This window comes from Ictidomys tridecemlineatus, chromosome 2 (assembly GCF_052094955.1).
Source record: "Ictidomys tridecemlineatus isolate mIctTri1 chromosome 2, mIctTri1.hap1, whole genome shotgun sequence".
NCBI lineage: Eukaryota > Metazoa > Chordata > Mammalia > Rodentia > Sciuridae > Ictidomys > Ictidomys tridecemlineatus.
In genome coordinates, this window is record NC_135478.1 from 70923943 (window position 1) to 70943510 (window position 19568).

A 19568-nucleotide genomic window follows, 5' to 3' on the forward strand; every position below is an offset into this window, starting at 1 on the left:
GTCATGATCATCCCAGCTTCCATGGAAAAGCACGCAGGACAAGTTCTGAAAATAGGTCAGGTCCAGCCTAAGTCCTAGAACAGTGACAACTTCAGGTGTGAAGATTTTAACTAAAAAGGACCTGGGGCTTGTACCAGCTCTGGGGATGTGGGATGAAGCTGACTCTGGCCGGTAATTGGGCCAGGAACAGGCGGAGGGAGTGAGCCCAAACAGGATGGGGAGTAATGGGACAGGAAAGGCAATGCAAGGAGTTCACTCCCACTGCCCAGGGCCCTAGTGGACCTGACCTGGGGGCCTGTGGGGGCTGGGACTGGAGGGACACTGAAGTCCTGAGTCACATCTAACTTGCTCTTCCTGAGATCTTCTGCAAGACCTATCTAACTCGACGCCAAAAGGAAAAAAACAAAACAAAAACAAAAACAAAAAAACCACACACACAGGCAGCTTCCAAAAGAAGCGAAACCATTTATCATCAGCGCCCGCGCGGTATCTACAGTATCTACACATATCTACATGTATCTACACCGCCTGCAGGCGGAGCTCTTGGGTCGTCTACATTGCCACTACCGGCGGGACGGAGTCGTTGCGGTCTCGCGGACTTGGGGAAAACAATAAATAGCACTTCCTTCCATCTCCGACCCGGCGCTTTGGCACTGTCGGGCGGGATCCCCCGTGGCCCTTGGGGCTGGGAAAGGAACCCTGTTTTCTCCGGGGTTGAAGTGACCGGATAGTTTTCAGGGCTGGAGGGTGGAGGACCCTAATGACTTCAAGATTGGGGAAGGACAGGACCCGAGGTGGGCACCGGGCCTGGGAGAAAGTGTCCTTTGATGGCCCTCAGGGCTGCGCGGGGCTTCCGTAAGTCAGGGCCCAGAGCGCAGTTGCGGCTTGCATTATCTGGGGCAGTAGTCGTAGGAGCCGGGCGGCGCAGCCCCAGCAGACGAGTACATGTTGGCGGCGGCAGCAGCAGCTGCCGCGGCAGCAGCGGCAGCAGCAGCTGGACTCACCGCAGGGTGATGGTGGTGCGGGTGTGCGTGCGCGTGCGGGTGGTAGCCGTGGCCTCGCAGACCCGGTAGCGGGTAGGGCGCTGGCCGGCTCTTGGCCCCGAGGTAGTGGTCGTAGGCTGCTGCCGGATACTTGTAAGGATGGTGGTGTAGGGGCTCCGATGCGCCGGGCGCTTCCAGGCGCAGCTCGGGGTGCGGGGGACTGGGTCGGCCTCCGGACGCGCCGGGCAGCTGGACGAGGCCGCTGGCGCCACTGGCTCCGGGCAGCGCGGGGCTCAGCACCCGGGCCAGCAGCTGCGGTGGATGCGCGGGGTCCCCGAGCATGGCTGACCCGCCCGCGTCGCGTTCGAATTCTCGCCGGACCTCAGCAGGGTCTGCGGGAGCGAACCGAGGGGGTGAGCGCAGCGAACTGGGACAACCGAGATGACTCCCAGAAGGCTCAGCCAGCGAGGAGGCGAGAGGCCGCGCTCGGGGCACTCCCGCCTCTACTCTGCGAACCTGCCGGAGACCCTGCACCGCCTTCGTGCCGAGCCCTCCCCAGGGGCCGAGCCCCTTCTCGGGCGGCAGCAAAGGGCAGGGAGCGCAGGCGGGGCGCAGCCTTCGGGCGGGCGGGCGTGTGCGCGCTTGCCCGCCGCCACTGCCGTTGTGCAACCGGCGCGAGGGCTGCAAGCGCCGCGGGGGTACAGGCGAGGCCGGGCGCGGCCGTCGACCTGGGATGGAACGCGCGCGAGTCCGCGGCCTGGATCCCAAGACCCCGGCCCTACCTTTCTCCGCACCGTTGGGCTGCGTTGGAGAGGCCACCGGGTTCCGCGAGCGCGCAAAGGCGCTCATGAGCGGGAGTGCACCGGGCCGGTGATTCCGGGGCCTGTGAAAGGGGGCGGATCAAGTCGGCGCCCCAGCCAGGCGCCCGGGCACTCGCTTTCTGCTCGGAGGACACTCACCAGTCCTCAGGGTCGCAGTCCCGGAAGCCTTTGGCAAAAGGGTTGCTAGCAATCTTCAGCTGCGTGATCTGCAGGGAAGCCGGCCAGAGCAAGCTGCTGAAGCCCCGCAGCCCGCGGCCACCCAACCCCAGCGACAACGAACAAGGGAGTGTTAGGAACCTCTCTGCGCTGCCCAGGCAAGAACCGGCCCTCCTCTATCCCATTCCCCATGGACATTTTGCCTCCTCTTGCATTAGGGGGACTGGAGAGCCTCCTCTCTCACTAGGAGATGATTCACTGCCCAGGGAGGGAACTCACTGCTTCTTAGGGTGCCCTCCTTGGTCCCAATAAATAAATGGATATGAAGACTTTGTGCCCTAGTTAGAATGGGAACGTGGTCACCTCTGGCCTCCAAGGCGCAGCAGGGGGATCTAAGCTGGCGCCCTAGGAATCTGAGTAAACCTAGGATCAGGCCCCTGATGGGGAGTTTCCGGAATGGTTTGGAAAACAAACTTTCTGGGGGCAGTGACAGTTGCGGCTACAGAGGTCAAGCTGATAGAAGGCTCGGTCAGCCTGGCAGAGGGAGGGAGCAGTTTGAGGCCCTTGAAGGAGGGGTTGTGCTCTGTCAGGACCCACAACCTGCAGGTCTAAGCTGTCTATGACCCCAGGCATCGAATGTACCTTGCACTCCATTCCCAGAAATGTTGTATGTGCCCCTCCCCAGAACCTCCCTGCAGGTCCTCACCCTGTGGTTCTGGTAGGCAGTGACCGCAGTGAAGCGTGTCTCCTCGAATACAAAGGTTTTGAAGTTCTCCTCTGCATATTTCTCACTATCTTTGCGTGGGTCCACATAGACAACATGGAAGCGAGGCTGGTATCTGTGCATGGAGTTGAGAATAATCTAGAAGGCAAGGTGGAGGATCAGCTCCAGCGAAGGAGCTGGGACTGAGAATCCCGGTGAAAGCTGGAAAACGGAATTTCCTTTGATAATTTGAGCAAAACCCTTAACTTCTGAAATGAGCCGTGAGACCCATTTGGGATCTCCTAAAAAGATAGCCCAAGTGACAAGTGATCAGGATTTATATTCTTTCCTTAGGTCCCCAGAAATTGCTGTGGGGCCTGCAGAGGGTGGTCACTGTAGAGCAGAACTCAACGGGAAAGCAGCCTCACAGGCCTGAATTCCACAGTCTCCTGCCCACCCCACCTCCCCAAACCTGTCATCTGTCCTTTGCAATTAAAGATCAGGGGATGAGGGAAGGGTAATCCCCTTTCCCAAGTCAGCAGCCTACCCCCTGACCAGAGGTCCATTCTCTGAAGCCTGTCCTCTCTGATCAGTGAGGACGGCCAAGGGCCTGCAACAGGGACATCTCGGATGCCTGGGGAGAAGGGATCGCTCACATGGCCATTGTCGTCCAGCAGGTTGTTGGTCAGCTTGAGCTTGTCGAAGGACACAATTTGCTTCATCCACTGTGCACCTTTGGCAGGTGAGTCAGGGTGGTAGTGCACTCGGCCCGGTGTGGCAGGGTCTGCCTTGCCAGCTACTAGCCAGGAGGAACTATGGAAGGCATACCTAGGGTAGCACCGGAGCAGGAGTCATGCCATTCTGGGGTGAACCAACAGGATCTTACCCCATGTGCCAGTTGAACCCGGAAAGTGCCTCTGAGGAGTTTCTTCATCAGTGAAATCAAGCCGTCCAATGTCACATGGACTGGTAGTTTTCACAAGGGGATTGTGGAAAAACCAGAAAAATCCCACCAGCATACAAAATGAACAGGGAACCAGGGCCCCACCAGGATACCAAGAGAAGGCAGTGCTCCCCTTCTCTTCTCATTTCGCTGCACACGGGTCTGCCCTGTGCTAATGTGGTGGGAGGCTAGATTTGGCTTCACTGGCAGCCTCGGGCACAGGGCGGTCCAAATTCGCTTTATTAATTGCTGTTAATTGTCCGGGTAGCAGAGGCCCGCCCAGAATAATCTCTCCCAGCCACCCCACCTTTCCGGCTCAGCTCTGGGACCCAGCGTTCCCTGGAGATGGGGGAAGGGGACAAGGCGCTCTGGCACCTCCTGGGAGAGGAAGACCTGAGGAAACTGAGGGCTGCGCTTGACCCACCCTTCCCAGGCCGTGGAGGCCCAAGGGCATCAGAGCTGCCTCAGGGCTGAAGTTCGAGGGGTTCCCAGCTGTGTGACTTCCTGAGGCAGGTTCTGGAGAACAAGTGGGGAAGGGAGTTGGGTCCGATGGGGGCAGGGAAGACAGCAGGCTGAGAATGTCAGTGGGACAGCGAGCGCAGATGCCTGGGTGAATTCGGTGGTACTTGGAGTTAGCAGACATGAACCCACTGCTTCTTAGGGTGCCCTCCCTAGTCCCAAGCATATACAGCCAGCCCAAGTAGTCCCAAGGACTTGCTCACCGGTAGCGCTTGTCATCTACCGGCACAAAGTCCATGAGCAGCATGTAGTCAGCCATGGGGTCCATGCCGAAGAGCTTCACTTGGAACGTGGGGAACATTCGCCTAGAGATGGTGGAGCCTCAGGTCACCTCATTTGGAGGAGGACCAAACTGCCCTACCTTGACTTGGGGGAGGCACAGGCAGCACTCACTAAGCCCTTCCTTCTAGTTTCTTTCTGGTTGCGGTCTTTCTGGTCAGCTCTCACTCAGCTGCTCTAACCCAAGTAGGTTCCTACCCTACCACGGGTAAGTGCAGCAGGTCCCTTTCTGTAACAGAAATGGCTAACCCAGTCCTAACCTTCTTCTGCCACCTTTTCCTGAGTAGACCCAACCTTGCCTTGTCAATTTCTTGGCCAGGGTGCCAAAGGGTCCCTAAGATGCAATCTCCAAGCTTCTCTGCCTTTGACAGAGCCTCCCCAGCTTGATCTAAGTGGCTCCCGGTTCCAACAAAGTGAAACCGGGCGGTCCACATAATTCTGGGGAGTCTTCATTGCCTTTTGAACTGGGTCTATGGCTGTTCCCCAATCCCTCTGGAGAGGCTGAAGAGCTGGGTCTGTGGCTGTACCCCAGTCCCTGACTCTTAGATCCTGGCCCAGTGCTGGAATCTCCCCACCGTCCTCTAGACTCAGGCAAGTTCCTGCTTCCTCAAGACCCACAAGCCCAGATGCAGCTGCCCAGAACAGACTTTGCTTATGCCTTCATGGTTTCCCAATAGCTTCTCTTCTGGACCCTGACTCAGTGACAGATCAGGGCTCTTAAAAGGACCTTTTGCAACTCCTGGTTGGGCCGCTGGCCATGGGCCAGCCCTGGCCTGATGGCGCAGAAATGCCAGCCACGGGACCCTGAAGGACAGCACAAGGCTTGGTCCCTTCTTGTCCTTCTCACTGCCTCCCCTCATAGGCAACTCCCTGCAGTCAGTGGGCAGAAAACATGCCAAGGACCAGCACTCCAGGACAGGCCGCCTGCCACCCCCACACAAATCCTCTGCAAGTCCAGAGTTCTGCAGAATAATGTCTTCTAGGGTAAAGCCGACGACAAGGCCCTTGCTGGGTTGAGTTGGCCTGAACCAGAGGCCCGACCACTGTCCTCAGGAGGCCCTGTGTACACAGGGACAGCAAAGATCCTGAAGAAAATCCATGGAGCAGGAGATGAGGACAGACCCTAGGCTCCCCAGGGATGACGGCTGTGGCAGGGAAACAGGAACCGCGAGAAGGCTTTGCAAACAGGCCCAGCGCTCCCCTTGACTGTGCGGACACAGAGCTGGTGTGTACATTAGACACAGCCCAGCACCAGCCTTTGTCTACTGGTCAAATCGGGTGCATCTGCAAAACTTGTTCCCCTTCTCTCTCGGCCCTTAAAACAAATACAGGCCAATCGAAAGGCGACAGCCCGGCTTGCGCAGAGCCAGGCCCGCAACTACCCGAAATTTAGGCCTGAGAAAACTGGGTATCGAGTTCCACTGAACCAAGCACACTGTTTTAAAGGGTCTTAATTCTCTCCTAAAATCTTCTATACAATTGCTCAGCTTCTGTTCTTTATCTTGCCCGCATTGACTGAACTCCGGAACCCAAACAGGAGTTTCCTTTGAGGTGGGATCCACCAGGAACCTGCTGGGCGGCCAGGCCCTTACTCTCGGCTGCCGGCCCCCAACTCAGTGCGCTCTAGCCCGCTGCTTCCCTGCGCGGCATCCTGGGGCTGCGGGTCGAGCGGGCCTGTTCCGGGACTTCTCTCCCTACCCATGCTGTCCTCTCTCGCTCAGCGCTACCCGCCGCTATCGCCGGAGCCGGGACCACAGAGAGTAAAGGCGGCGACAAGGCCGAGAAGAACTCGCAGGTGGCCGAGCCGCGCCCCCCACCCGGCTTTTAAGCCCCACTCTCGTGCAGTCCGTAAGTGGCAGCATATGGGGAGGGTAGCGGCGCGGGGAAGGGGCACCCTGACCTGCCGGCCTTGGTGACGATCATCTCGGTGCCCAGCTGATTGAACTCGTCCCACAGCGCCTTCATCTCCAGCTGCACGCTCACGCTGGCTACCTTCGCGTTCTTCTTCACCGGCGCCTTGGAGGCGGCCACGCAGCTGGCCCCGGGGCCCTCGGGCTCCGCAGTGGCGCTGGTGGCGGCCCCTGCGGCCGGCGCGAACGGGTAGGCGTGCGGCGGCGGCTGCGGCGGGCCTGGGGCTCCCGTGGCGGGGGCGGGGGCGGCGGCGCAAGGGTCGTAGCGCGGTGGCGGAGGATCGCGCGGCCCGTACGGGTCCGCGCCCGGCGACGCGGCGCCCGGGAAGCCCCCCGCGGCCCCCAGGCTGCTCAGGCTGCTGGCCGTGAAGGCTGCAACGTCGCAGAAGTGCGAGAGCTGAGTGAGCCACGGGCTGGACACGGCGGAGATCATGACCCGAGGGCCGCCGCCGCCGCCCCCGCTGCCGAGGTGAGCGCTGCCCCGCGCCGAGGGCCGAGTGGCGGGCGCAGCGCTTCGTGCGCCCGGGGCCGCGCCGCCCCACACCGCAGGCCGGCCCTGAGGAGGCGCCCCGCCCCGCCCCGCCCCGCGCCCCCCTTCCCGCGCCCCCCCTCCCGCGCCCAGACAATGGCTTCGTTCCCCTCCCCCGTCCCTTGCCCCTCCCCCTCTTTCCCCCCTCCCCGGCCCCCAACCCGCCCGCCCCAGCTCGCTCGGCCCGGGGCCCCCGACCGCCCGGACCGGCTCCCCGGAGCGCCGGGCTTGTCCGTGGCCCCTGCTCTGCCGCCCTCCCGCGTTGTATTTCTCCTTTTTCTGTTCCAGATTTTCTTTACCCAATTTATTTCTTTACCTTTGTCTCCCTTCGTTTAAGTTTTTCTTTCTAACCATCTTTCCATCTTCCAATCTCTCTTTATTTTTCTCGTTACTTTTAACTTTCTGCCTCTTTCTCTTTTTTCTGTCCCTTCCTTTGCATTTTATTTTTCATCACCCTTTGTCTTTCTGTTTTTGTCTACCATTTTTCTCTTGTTTCTGTAGATTGTTATTCATGATTTCCCTTTCTTTTTTTTTTTTTACGCTGGAGTCTTTCCCCTTTTTTTATTTACTTTCTGTCATCAAATTTTCCTTCATTTTCTCTTCTCTTTCGTTCTTGATATCTTTTTATTTTAATCGTGTCTTTTTATCTTTCCTAAAGCCTTATAGGTTTTCTGTGATTTTTCCTTTCCCCTTTTTTCTGTTACTTTTCCTCCTGGCCGCCTCACCCATTTTGCTTTTGTGATCCTTCCCTCTCCTTTTTCTGTATTCCCTGACTCCCTTGCAGTCTCTTCTCTCACCATCTTTCCTCCCACTTCTCCAAGCTCACGACCACCTCTTGATTCTCCTTACCGGGCTCCACTTGCCCTCTTCTGGGCCTATATCTAGCTGCGTGCCATTCTCTGAGTCTGAAGCCCCCAGACTGGTGGGCGGACAAGCTTAATAGGAGATGCCCATCCTTTCTCTCTGCTCCAGAGTCCCAACTTCAAGCCTGGAGCCCACCCCGCCTGGAGCTCCCTACCAACTCCGCGGCGGGCTCTCACGGCAGCGGAGACAGTGGGTTGGCGGGCAAGCCAGTGTAGACGCGGCCAAGAGGCTCACCTTCCATGTCCCTGGTGACCGTGCTGAAGTGCATCCCGGCCAGGGATCCTGGTAGCAGTAGAAACTTCGCCCGGTTGGAGGCCCCGGGGCCCCGGTGGGCGGTGCCCTCTGAAGCCTCCGCTGCAACCAGAGAGGCGATGCTGAACGCGCTGGCCCGAGGAGAAAGCGGGCTCCAAGCGTCCATAGGCGCCCGCCGGCCTGCCGGGCGCCGCCTCCGACTGCGTGCGCCCAGCCGCACCGCGCCCAGTCCAGCCCACCGGGCCCAGGGGCGGGGGCCTGCGGTGCCACTCACAGCTGCGGTCCCCTAGCCCAGGGGATTATGGCGTCACGGGCCCCCACTTGGGGCCAGTATCAGCCCAGGAGCCCGAATGGGTGGAATACTGTGGAAGTACGGGGACCTCCTGCTTTCCAAGCTATCCGCCCCTCGCCTCTGCTCCAGGGGCCCTCTGTGACCAACGCCCCTTGAACATCCCACAGCTCCTGCCAAGGCCGAGCCTCCCTCTGATAAGAAAAGCCACCTTCAGCTTCCTCAGCCCCAGAGGAAAGGCCGTTATGTCTGGAGCACCAAGTACCGGACAGATGGCAGGGCACCAAGGGGCTGCCTGGGCTCCGTCCTGCTCCTGCCCTTGGCTCCTCCCGCCTCTACCTCCTCCCCAGCTACCCCTGCACCTGGGTGAGGAGACAGCAGCTCCGGCTCCCGCGCAGATAGCCTCAGGGCTGCGAAGTTCTCCGTTCCTCGGTGCGGCGGGACAGGACCCAGCTCAGCAAGTGTCCTACAGACCCCTTAGGACTGGCTGTCCTAGCTGGGGACCCAAGCCGGGGAACGCCGCCCAGGCCGCGCAGCCCGGGAGCCCGAGCGTCACGCGCACCCGCGCGCACCGCCCGCCTCTGGCCTGGACGCTTTTACATCCGGAGGGTGGGCAGTGCCCGCTTCTCCGACCTCCCCGCGCACCGGCCGGGCGCAGGGAGGGCCGGGGGCGGGGCCTGGTCGGCCGACGGAGCCCCAGAACACGTCGGAGAAATTCAGGCCGCAGGGTTGGGTGTAGCCCACTTGCCACCCCACAGCCAGCCTGCCCACCGGAGAAGGCCCTGCTGCCCGTGGTGCCCGACCAGGCCCTCAGCCTTGGGTCTCTAGTCTCAGACATTCCAATGCCTAATGTTGGGCTCGGCCTGTGTCTTTCCTGCTATTTCCCGGGGTCTCCTTTGACCAGTCCTTGGAGTTCCTGTCCAGGGTCTTCTCCAGCTGAGTGTCAAGCCTGCAGCCTTCCTGCTTCTCAGGAGCTTCATTGATCCTGGGCTAAGGCACTAGGCCGTTAAGGCCTCAATTTCCAAGGTCTTTCTTCCTAGGACCTTGTAGGCCTCTTGCAGCACTTGCTTGGGATGGAGGAGGTAGGCAAGTAGCCTCTCCCAGGTCTTACAATTTCAGGACCTCAGCCCCTGGGCTGTGGAGAAACCTAGCTGGTAGTCCACTTGATCCCAGTTTCCAGAAGAGTGGGCTCTAGCAGGAAGGGACTGGATCCAGGAAGGAGCTTGAGGCTGAGAGTACAGGGGGTGAGTATATATATGGTGCTGTGTCCTTGGTATGGTGTAGGTAACTGTGTGTTCCCCCATTCCCCAGGCCTGCAGCTAGGGCCTTATGGACCATGCAGGGAAAGATCAGCTATCATCAGGGCATTCCTTAGGCCCTGAGTGGCCATTCAGGGCTGTGACAATGACCTGTCATCAAGGGACTATAACTGAGGGGACCCAGGACAAAGTCCAGGGAAGTGTACTGTACAGGGACCAACTCTGCTCTAGGCTCCTTTCTCTCTTCCCTGATCAGGGCCAATCCTTATGTCCAGGACTGCAGAAGGCATTGCCCCTGATGGAGGAGAGATCTTGGCTGTGGGCAGGTGAGAGGGTCATTGGTGGGTGCAGGCCATGGTAATGATGCAGGAGATAAGGCCCCTCCGGAAGCCTGTGCCTAGAGGGGCCCTAGGGCCTGTAGACTGTGAGTGGGTCTCTATGTGGGGACATGAAGATGCGTCTCCTGCATGTGATGTGCATTATCAGCGTGCATAGTGCCCTAGAATGTGGGGTGCTCAAAGTTGTGTCCTGTGCACCTAAGGGAGCCTTCCCAGTGTATAGCACACCAGAGGCCAACATAGAAAAGGAAGAAAGGAAGAAGTGAAAGTGAAAAGCTCTGAAACTCTAGGTCAGGCCCTTAGGACGCTGTGCTGAGGTCCTCAGAACTCCCCCATGAAGATGGAGAATGGGAGCAATTCTCCCAGCCTGCCCTCCATTAACCCCTTAGTGCTGTGGCAGGACTTGATGGGCAAGTGGGGTGGACAAACGCGCCAGGACAAAGACGCAAACAGAATGGTAGAAACTCTGGCGACCAGAGGAGCGTTGGGAAGAGGTAAGGGACCTCATTCAGTCAGCTCGGTTGGTAACCCATCCACCCCACCCGCCGCGGATACTCACCCGCTTGATCCTGAAACCCCTAACCACGTAACTCAAAGCCAAGACCATTAGGGGGCCTTACCTTGGCTGAAGGGACCTAAGGAAGCCCGAAGCCCTAGAAGCGCGAGGGCCTCCTAATCTCCAGACTGCGGCTGAGCCGAAGCCTCCGCTGTCCGTGGGGCAGAGCTCCTCTGACCCTCCCTCCCTCCCTCGTGTACCACACTGCCCTTTCCCTCTGCGCTCCGCCACGAACAGCCGCCCCCAGGCAACCCTCCGGAGCACATCTCTGCCCGCCAACGCCACTGCCTCACTCCGGTGCCGCTCGCAGCCCTGAGGGGGTGCGCCCACCCTGTGGCTCTACGCTGCGCACATTCTGGTTCCGCGGCACCTAGTCCGCGGGAAATATTCCTTCCCTCACCTGGATCCGCTGAGGCTCCCTTCCGTCTCGCTCCCCCTGCCGGCCGCGCCTCTGTTACCGTAAGTTTGGAGGCCTGGCTGGGAGCCGGCCCTGGGCGGACTGAGAGTCCCAAGCGCGGCCGGGGGTCTTGAACTGCTCAGGGTATGACTCCTTAGGGAGTTGTGCTCGGCTACTCGGCCGCTTCCTCCATGTGCCGCACAAAGTGAGGACGAGACCCGCATTTCTCCAAGCAGGAGGCGGCGAAGTGGGGGCTCTGATGAGACCGTTTTACAGGCCCTAAAACCGAGGCGTGTTTTGAGACTGGTATCCGGCAGATAAGGGGTGGGGACCAGATGCTTGATGAGTGCGGGAGGCTGGACCAGTGGAATGGGGCTGAAGACACCGGGCAGACTTTGCCTTGCCCTCTAGGCCCTGGGGCAGAGCCCCACGTGAGCGATTGGTTGCACCCCAGTCCTGCCTTTGGAGGCCGATGTGCCCTCGGCTCACTCACCCCTTGGCCCGGCATCTGCAGAGAAGTTGAACGTTGAAGCAAGCCTAACTTCCGAAGTTTTCTCCCCAGTGCGCAGAAGGCGGCCCCTAGAGAATCTTGGCTGCTCTGCTGCCTACCCAGCTCCGCCTCCCCAGGGCACACGTGGCTCCCCCAGGGGAGCCGTCAGACAGGCGCCCTCACGCCCACCAACCCCACTCCTCACTTCGCCTCCTTTGTAAAGACACAGCGCCGCTCCCTCGGCTCAGACTTCACTCAGCCAGCCTTGGAAGGACTCGCGAACCCTCGAAACCTCCTATGTGTTTGGAGTGCTCACAGCCCAGCCATCTTTGAGCTCAGGGGCTCCCGGGACTAGGTGCGCAGGACCAGCGGCCCCTGCGTTGGCCCCAGGATGTTTGGAGCAAATAAGCACACAGATGGGGTCAAAAGGGCCACAGTTTTCTAGCACTGGGAATGGCACAAGTGAGTGCCGCGTGGCGAGGGGGAAATCAGAGCACCGTGGGGGAGAAGGAGGCTCTGTACTCGCTAGGGCACAGAGGTAAGCCCCGAGAGGGGCTGGGCTTTTCTTGACCTGGTTAATTCGTTTCAAGATTGATAGCAGGGAATAGCCTCCAGGGCTTGTCTGGACGCAGCCTCAGTATCTTGAAGAAAGCCCATAGCTACTCCAGAAACAGCCTTCACCGGCCTCAGCGTCTCTGCCCCAGGCTACAGCTGCCTGGGACAGGCAGGCAGCCTGAAGAAGGGGTGTGTGTGTGTATGGGGGGGGGTCGGGTGTTGGCCCTTCGCTGGAAACGGGAGAGGTGGGCATACCCGTAGGATCTGTCTCCCCCCCCCCATCACTCTCCCACTAAGCTTCTAACCCAGTAGCCGGCCCTTGCATAGCGACCCAGGCCCACTGGGTGCGCTGCATCATCCCTCCCTTTCACCAAGATATTTGGCCCCAGATGCTGGCAAATGCTACATTCTTGATGACCCTCATGGGCGTGGGCAGGCCTGGAAGCAGGCCAGTGTGACTTGCCTGGCTGTAAACTCCAGCTGCCAAGCGAGAGAAAAGAGGGTGCTGTGCCGCTTGGCTGGGGAGAAGGATCTGGCTTCGAAAGGTCTGCGTCAAAGGAGTGGTCTCATATTCCACCTATGCCTGCATATTGCACCACTGGCAGGAGCATCACATGAGCATCCCCTCCGGGTGCTGGGCCAGAACTAGGGGGCTACAGGAGCTTCTGGTGTGGCCTGCAGCTCCAGCCAGAAGGGGGGGGTGGGGGCAATGGGCTGTCCTAGCCCACTTGTGTCATTTGGCAGTGGTCTTTTGGCAACCTGGTGAGGTTGGAGACCCTTCTCCCCTGGCCTGGGGTATCCATGAGATTCCTCCCCACCTGTGACTCAGGTGGCCCATACTAATCCTTGACCCTTGCTTCCCTTGGCTCCTCTCTAGGTGGTGGTTACAGCCCCTCTACTGAAACGGACATTTCTGCTAAGCCCACCCCAAGGTGTCCTCCTTAATCTCAGGACTTTACCCAAACTGTTAGGGGGAAGGCATTCTGTGCCTAGAGCTGAGCACTGTGGTATATGACAGGCCACAGTAGGGTTCACCGGAGAAGGACCAGGGACTCCCAGGAGGTGCCTTAGTGAGACTTGCCAGAAATATCTGACTGATAAAAGTCCAGGGAGTTAGGAAGAGCCTAGTATGGCTTGACAAGGATGCCTGATGGGGGTAAGCTGATGTGTAGCCCTCACCCCTCATATAACTTCACTTGAGATCCTTCCTGGGCCTCAGAGACACCTGCCTTTTGTCCTGGGGCAGGGCCTGACCCATCTCAGAATTCTTCTGCCTAAACCCTGGAGACCTGATGACTGGAGGATGAACAAAAAGGAAAACAGACCCAAGAGAGGCAGATATGAGAGGAGGTAACAAGGGTGGGTAGAAAAGAAGACAGGACAGAGAGGCTTTCATCCCTGTGACCCCAGCCTGCTCAAGGCTGAGAGATGATGGGCCAGGGTTTACACAGCAGTGGATATCTAGTCCCCTGCCTTCTTTCTGCATAGAGCTTACACCCCTCCCGAATATGGGTGCTGTGTTTCTGGGCAGAGTTCTCAGAAGGACAGATGAAGAGAGATCTGGTGAGAGGGATGATGGGCCAGATGGGTGATAGCACCCCCTACCTTCCACCCCCATCTCTGGGGGCACCGAGGACCCCTGCAGGCTGGAAGTTCCCACAACTCCAGAACAAACAAACAAACAGACAGACTGATGGACAGCCAGGCTCTGGGCCCCTCTCCAATTTCTGAGACTGTTGATTTTAGCTGCCCACTTGGTGGGAGGACCCCAGACACATGGGGAGCTGGCTGTCCATCTTCTGGCCATGCTAGCCCTTCCTCTCCAGCACTGTCAGACAAAGGTGAGGTAGATGCCCAGATGGCCAGGCCAGTGAGGTGACCAGGTCTCTGCATATGGAGGTGACAGCTGAGGAAGCCAGCACCCTGCCAGCCCCTTCCCTCTTGTGACCATACAGGAGGAACCACTTTATCCAGGGGAAGGGACATGCCCCCAAATTGTACCTTCAGGGACCTGAGAGGACCCTAACTACATAGGATTCCCTATCTACCCATGTGCAGGCAACCCACACCAACATCAACACACAACACACACTTGAGGGCATGGATGTGAGTTGACGTGTGTACACACCATATGCTCATCTGAACATGTGCATGAGTGTGCACATGTACCCACATATGTGAACACACCATATACTTGTGACCATGCCTGTATACATGTACACATTTGACAGTCACAAATATAGACTTGAGCTTGAACTCACACATGTTTGCTGTACACACACAAACACCTACACAGGAGAGTGTGCACACTCTGGCAGGTAAAGCACATACACAGAAACATGCACATATGTGTAGGCTTTTCCCTGACAGTGGCCATGGTAGCTCATCTTCAGTGGTGATGACATTTCAGGAAGTAGCCAAGACTTCACTTGGCTAGTTGTGAGTGGCACACACATGTAATCTTAGCTATTGGGGAGGCTGAGGCAGAAAGATCACAAATTTGAGGCCAGCCTGGGCAAATTAGACTCTATCTCAAAATAAAAGGGCTGTGGGGAGGGTAGCTTAGTAGTAGAGCACTTGCCTAGCATGCATAAAAGGAACATTCTGGGTTAAACAGCCTTGGCCACTTTTCAGGCTTAGACCCCTCTCAACCAACAGTCCTGAGTTTGGCTTGGTGGTAAAATGAATCCTAGGAAGCTCCAAGAAGTAAGAAATAAGACAGGGCCAACAAAATGACAGTGACATCAGCCCATATGTCAATAGATCCCAGCAAGGATGTGAGGATGGGCTACCTCTAGTCGTTTACTATATTGTCTCTCCCTTTAAAGATGCTTAAAGCATTTAAAATAATCAAATATATAAAATCTGGAATTTTCACTAAATGCTGAATTACATCATGTTGTTCATGTATTTACCAGGACATCAAAGTGTGACTATTTGGAGAAACTCTGTGGAAAACCTTCCTAAGTGCAGTAGAGCCTTAGCTTCCAGCTACCATTCCTTGATATGCCTCATGCCCCGCTCTCTGGCCACCAAGAGGTCCACTCTGCTTCCTGCCACTTTAGTCCAGGGCTGCTGAACTGTCCCCATTAGCTTAGGACTAGGCCCAGGTACCCCACATCTGGCATTCAGATCCTGTGCCCACTGCTCATAGCATGTCCCCTTAGGCTCTCTTCCCCTACCCTTAGAGGCCACACACACACTTGAGGGCATGGATGTGAGTTGACATGTGTGTACACACCTTATGCTCATTTTAACATGTGCATGAGTGTGCACATGTACCCACATATGTGAACACATATGTGAAGGCCCATGACACTGAGGTCTTCCCCAGGATGACCTGAGGCTGGAGGTAGCTGAGCTGACCAGCCTGGGGCAAGTGACAAGTACACTGCTGTCACAGCAGAATTGGGGTGAGGGTAGAGTAGCCTGATGGGCAAGGAAGTGTCCAGCATGGAGCTTCTCTGTTGGGGGCCTAAGGAAAGTACCATGGGAGGATGGGGCCAAAGGCCTGGAAAGAGTAGAATAGGCAGCCAGATACCTCTGGTGGGGCATGCATGCCAGCTAGGTTCTGTCAGCTCCAAATGGTCTCCAGGTTTTCTGGGGTTGGATGGGAGGGTCAGTAGGAAGGCTTAAAGAGAGAAGGGCAGGATTAACATTTCTCTTCTCTCCTTAGGAGGCGAAGTAGCCAATGGTGAAGGTGTGCCCTAGTCATCACTAGCTGGGAACAGAAGTGAGCTTCCCTTATAGTGCTGTGTGTCTGATGCCATACCCTGGACCCTTCAAGCATCAGGATTTTCATCAGAAAAGTGGGGAGAATGCTTGAGGCCACACAAGGTGGATAGAGCGCACTCTCAATGGTAGCTCCTCAACTGATGTCACCACTGCAGCTGCTGAGCTTCCTTGGGCCACCCTCAAATTCCAGCTGGTCCCCTAGCACTGTCTGTAGGGTGGCTACTGCCTCTGCTGCTCCTGAGGAGCCTGGAAGCTTGGTCTGGGGCTTGGGGAGAGGGTATCCCAGCTGTGCCTCTGCCTTGAAACCAATTAGGCACCCTCTACCTGGCTTCCCCACTGGTCCATGTGCCTCAACACAGCCTTGTTTCTCCTGGTCCAAGAGCATGGCCCCAGCCCCACCCCAGCCCTGACAAATCCCTTTCCTCCTCCAAGGCTTTGCTGAACCAGGTTGGAATTTCTCAAAAGCAAACAAACAGGCGAGCTCAGAGTTGCGGTTTCCAGAGCTCAGATTCCTCCCGGGTCTGTCTGAGCCAGCATCAGGCCCTGCCTGCCGCCCCACAGCAGACTGGATGGGGGCCCTCAGCAGAGGCTCCCTGGTCTGGCGGCTTTTGGACTAGAACAGGGGCCCAGGATCACAGCCCATGGTCCTGAACAGCATGGGCCAGCTCAGTTCCCTCCCAGCACCTGGCAAGGACAGCAGGAGGCTACAGATAGAGCTGGTTGGGCCGGGGTGGGAGGTGAATGGATCCACTGCAAGGACAGCGGTTGGTAACAGTGGCCAAGCAAGGCACAGCAGACAGAGATTGGAGGCATAGAGGGTAAGGGTGGGAAGGGTTGGGGGCTCAGAGGAGGGATGGACAAGGGCAGTAGGCTTTGGTGGAGAGGTGATCAGAGTGGCAGTGGTACTGTGGGGGCCTGAAGTGGGGAAGGGTGTGGGGGCTTTCTGGGAATGTGGGGGTAGGAGAGATTGGTGGGGGCGGGAGAGCACCTCAAGGGGCCAGCAGGGCTAGGAGGGAGGGCTGGGATAAGGGAGGGTGGGAGGGGGCTCTTGCCAGGTGGTCTTAATCTCCTCAGTGAAATAGGAGTCCTGGAGGCGGGCGGGGGAGATGGGAGCTCAAGACAGCTGCCGGGGAGGGGGTCGAGCCTGACAGCCCAGAGGCTCTGTGGCCCAGGAGTCCCAGCCTGCTGGACCTTCTCCCCAAGTCAGTGCCCTGGGCTGTGCCAGTTCTGCCATTCAATCATCTTCTCACAGCTTCTCTGCCTTTGTGGGGGAGATTTCAATGGCAGAGAGGGTCTGGCATGGGACTTTGCATTTAGGGGTTTGCCTAGCAGGCCAAAGGCTGGGTCCATTTTGCTTCTCCTGAAGCCCCTGTACTAGGGTCCCCACTAAGCTGTTGAAAGCTCTGAGGTACTGTGGGGGCAGGGATGGGGAGGGGTGCAGGGATAAAGAAGGAGCTTCCCCAGCCAGCCCACCACTGGGACCAGAGGGCAGAGGGGAGGTTCCCCCCCTACTCAGAACTTGGTCTCTCCTTACCCATTGAGGGGCCTCCCAGAGGTAGAGAAACCAATGCTGAGAAGGAGTGGGTGGGACTGTCCTTACAGTCAAGCAGCAGGGGCAGGTTGGTTGTGGGCAGTGTGGAGGCACCGGCTGCCCTATCTTGCTAAGTGGGTGCTTGGCACCAGCTGTGCTGGGTGGACAGACAGATGGATGTGAGCTTTCACTGGTGCCCTGAAATCAGTCCAGCCCCTCCCTCCAGGCGTTTTCCAGGACCCAATGACTGACATCCATCCCATACTGGGCGGGGGCGTGGGCGGGCGCCAGGCTGTCTCAGGCTTTGCTGGGAACAGCCAAGCCCTAGGGCCCATATGAGCATCCAAGGTACCCACTGCAGCTGGAGGTCAATCCCAGCCTGGAGGAACCAAGGCACTATCCCCTGACAAAGCCTGGCATCAGGCAAGTAGAATCAGAGTACTTGGGACATCCAGCTCAGCCAGGCTATCCATTGTTCGTTTTCCTGGGCCCTGATTTCTATATGTATGAAGCCCCTGGCTACGTGTCCCCTCCTTCTCCAGCTCTGTACCCTGCCCCAACCACCAGATCAACCAGTCTCAGGGCTGCACCTCCTCATACCCTAGGTTCTACTCTGCTATTCCTGTCTACTCGTTGGGGATGTCAGGGTGGTATTTGCCCCAGAGCATTTGCCAGTTATGTCACTGTTTCCTTGCAGGCCAGGCTTGGGGTCACCAGAGCTCCAAGGATCACCAGGGCACCCTGGGCCAGAGAGGGTAATCAGGCTCACATGGGTCGAGCAACAAGGAAGAAGGACCAAAGTGCCTCGGTGAGTGGTCTCAGATGCCATCAAAGGGATAGCATAGGAGGCTGGTTTTGCCAGCCCTCATGAGCTGTAGCCTTGGCTTTGGGGCCTATGGACATGGGGTTAGCCTTTCACCTCACCCTGCACTTGAGTGAAGGCAGGACTTGTTCACTTTCACCAGAATCCTTTAACATATCACCCAGAGAGTTCCCTCACATGGCCTCAAAGGTCATTCTCTCCTTGAGCTCCTCCTACCCAGTTCTACATATTCAAAGACAGATGACTATTAGTTACACTCACCTTACAGTGGATTGTTGCACTCACATTTTCTCAACATCTGCTATGACCAGCCAGTCTTATTATTTTATTTTTAGAATGTTCAAATTGATTTATTTTTAAAAACTGAAAGATAAGATTGTACATGTTTATCATGCACAAATACACATACACTTGTGAAATGATTAAATCTGGCTAATCAACAAATTACATTACCTCACATGATTATCATTTTTGTGGTGAAAACACATAACATCCACCCTCTTGGCATTTTTCATGAATATAATATATCATCATTAACTATAGTCACCATGTTGTATAATAGATCTCTTTAATTTATTCCTCTTAACTATAATTATGCCTCTTTGATCAACATCTTCCCCTTTCCCCCTCAACCACAGTAGCCCCTAGGACTTACCATTCTACTCTCTATTTCTATGAGATGAACTTTTTAGATTCTGTATATGAATGAAATCATGTGGTATTTGTCTTCCTGTGCCTGGCTTATTTCACTTAACATAATGTCCTCCAGATTCATCCACATTATGTCAACTGGTAGGATTCCATTCTTTTTTTATGGCTGAATAATATGCTACTGTGTATGAGTACCACACTTTCTTTATCCATTCATCTTTTTGTGTGTGTATGAATCGTACTAGGGATCAAGCCTAGGGTCTTATGCATGCTAGATAAGCATTCTGCCACTAATCTACATCCTAGCCTTTTTTATTTTTACTTTGAGACAAGGTCTTTTACTTTGAGACAAGTTGCTGAGGCTAAATTTCAATCCTACTGCCTCAGCCTCCTGAGTGGCTGGGATTACAGGCATGCATCACCATACCTAGTTTCCATTCATCTCTCAATAGACATTTAGGTTGTTGCCATTTCTGGGCCATTGTGAATAGTGATGCAACAAACATGTGAATGTAGATATTTCTTTAACCTACTGATTTTTTTTTCTCCTTTGGACAGACTCGGTAGTGGGACTGCTGGATAACATGGTAGCTCTAATATTTTATTATTTAAAAAACAATATTTTGGGCTGGGGTTGTGGCTCAGTGGTAGAGCACTCGCCTTGCACGTACAAAGCCCTGGGTTCAATCCTCAGCACCACATAAAAATAAATAAATCAATAAAATATGGGGCTGGGGTTGTGGCTCAGTGGTAGAGTGCTTAATTAGCATGCATGAGGCACTGGGTTCGATCCTCAGCACCACATAAAAATAAAATAAAGATGTTGTGTCCACCTAAAACTAAAAAATAAATATAAAAAAAATCAAAAAATTAAAGGTAAAAAAATTAAAATTTTAAAAAAATCTTTTGGTACTAGGGATTGAAGTCAGGGGTATTTTTACCCCTGAGCTATATCCCAAGCTCTTTTTACTTTGTACTTTGAGAT

The 19568-nt window shown here is 56.2% G+C and overlaps 1 protein-coding gene across 3 annotated transcripts; it reads right to left on the reverse strand.

The window, feature by feature from the left end:
* Positions 1–445: 445 nt before the first annotated feature.
* On the reverse strand, positions 446–8832 carry Tbx1 (T-box transcription factor 1). Of its 3 annotated transcripts, XM_078038766.1 has the most exons (9): positions 8611–8829; positions 7942–8061; positions 6305–6686; positions 4329–4430; positions 3320–3491; positions 2667–2822; positions 1943–2010; positions 1766–1866; positions 446–1375 (listed from the first exon to the last, which is right to left on the reverse strand). In XM_078038766.1, exons 2-9 carry the CDS (start codon positions 7973–7975, stop codon positions 891–893), a joined length of 1500 nt encoding a protein of 499 aa, XP_077894892.1. In that variant the 5' UTR covers positions 7976–8061; positions 8611–8829; the 3' UTR covers positions 446–890. The 3 variants fall into 3 exon arrangements, with proteins under 3 accessions (XP_077894892.1, XP_077894891.1, XP_077894893.1); XM_078038765.1 differs by having other exon boundaries at positions 7942–8832; XM_078038767.1 differs by lacking the exons at positions 6305–6686; positions 8611–8829 and having other exon boundaries at positions 7942–8049.
* Between the last annotated feature and the right edge of the window lie 10736 nt (positions 8833–19568).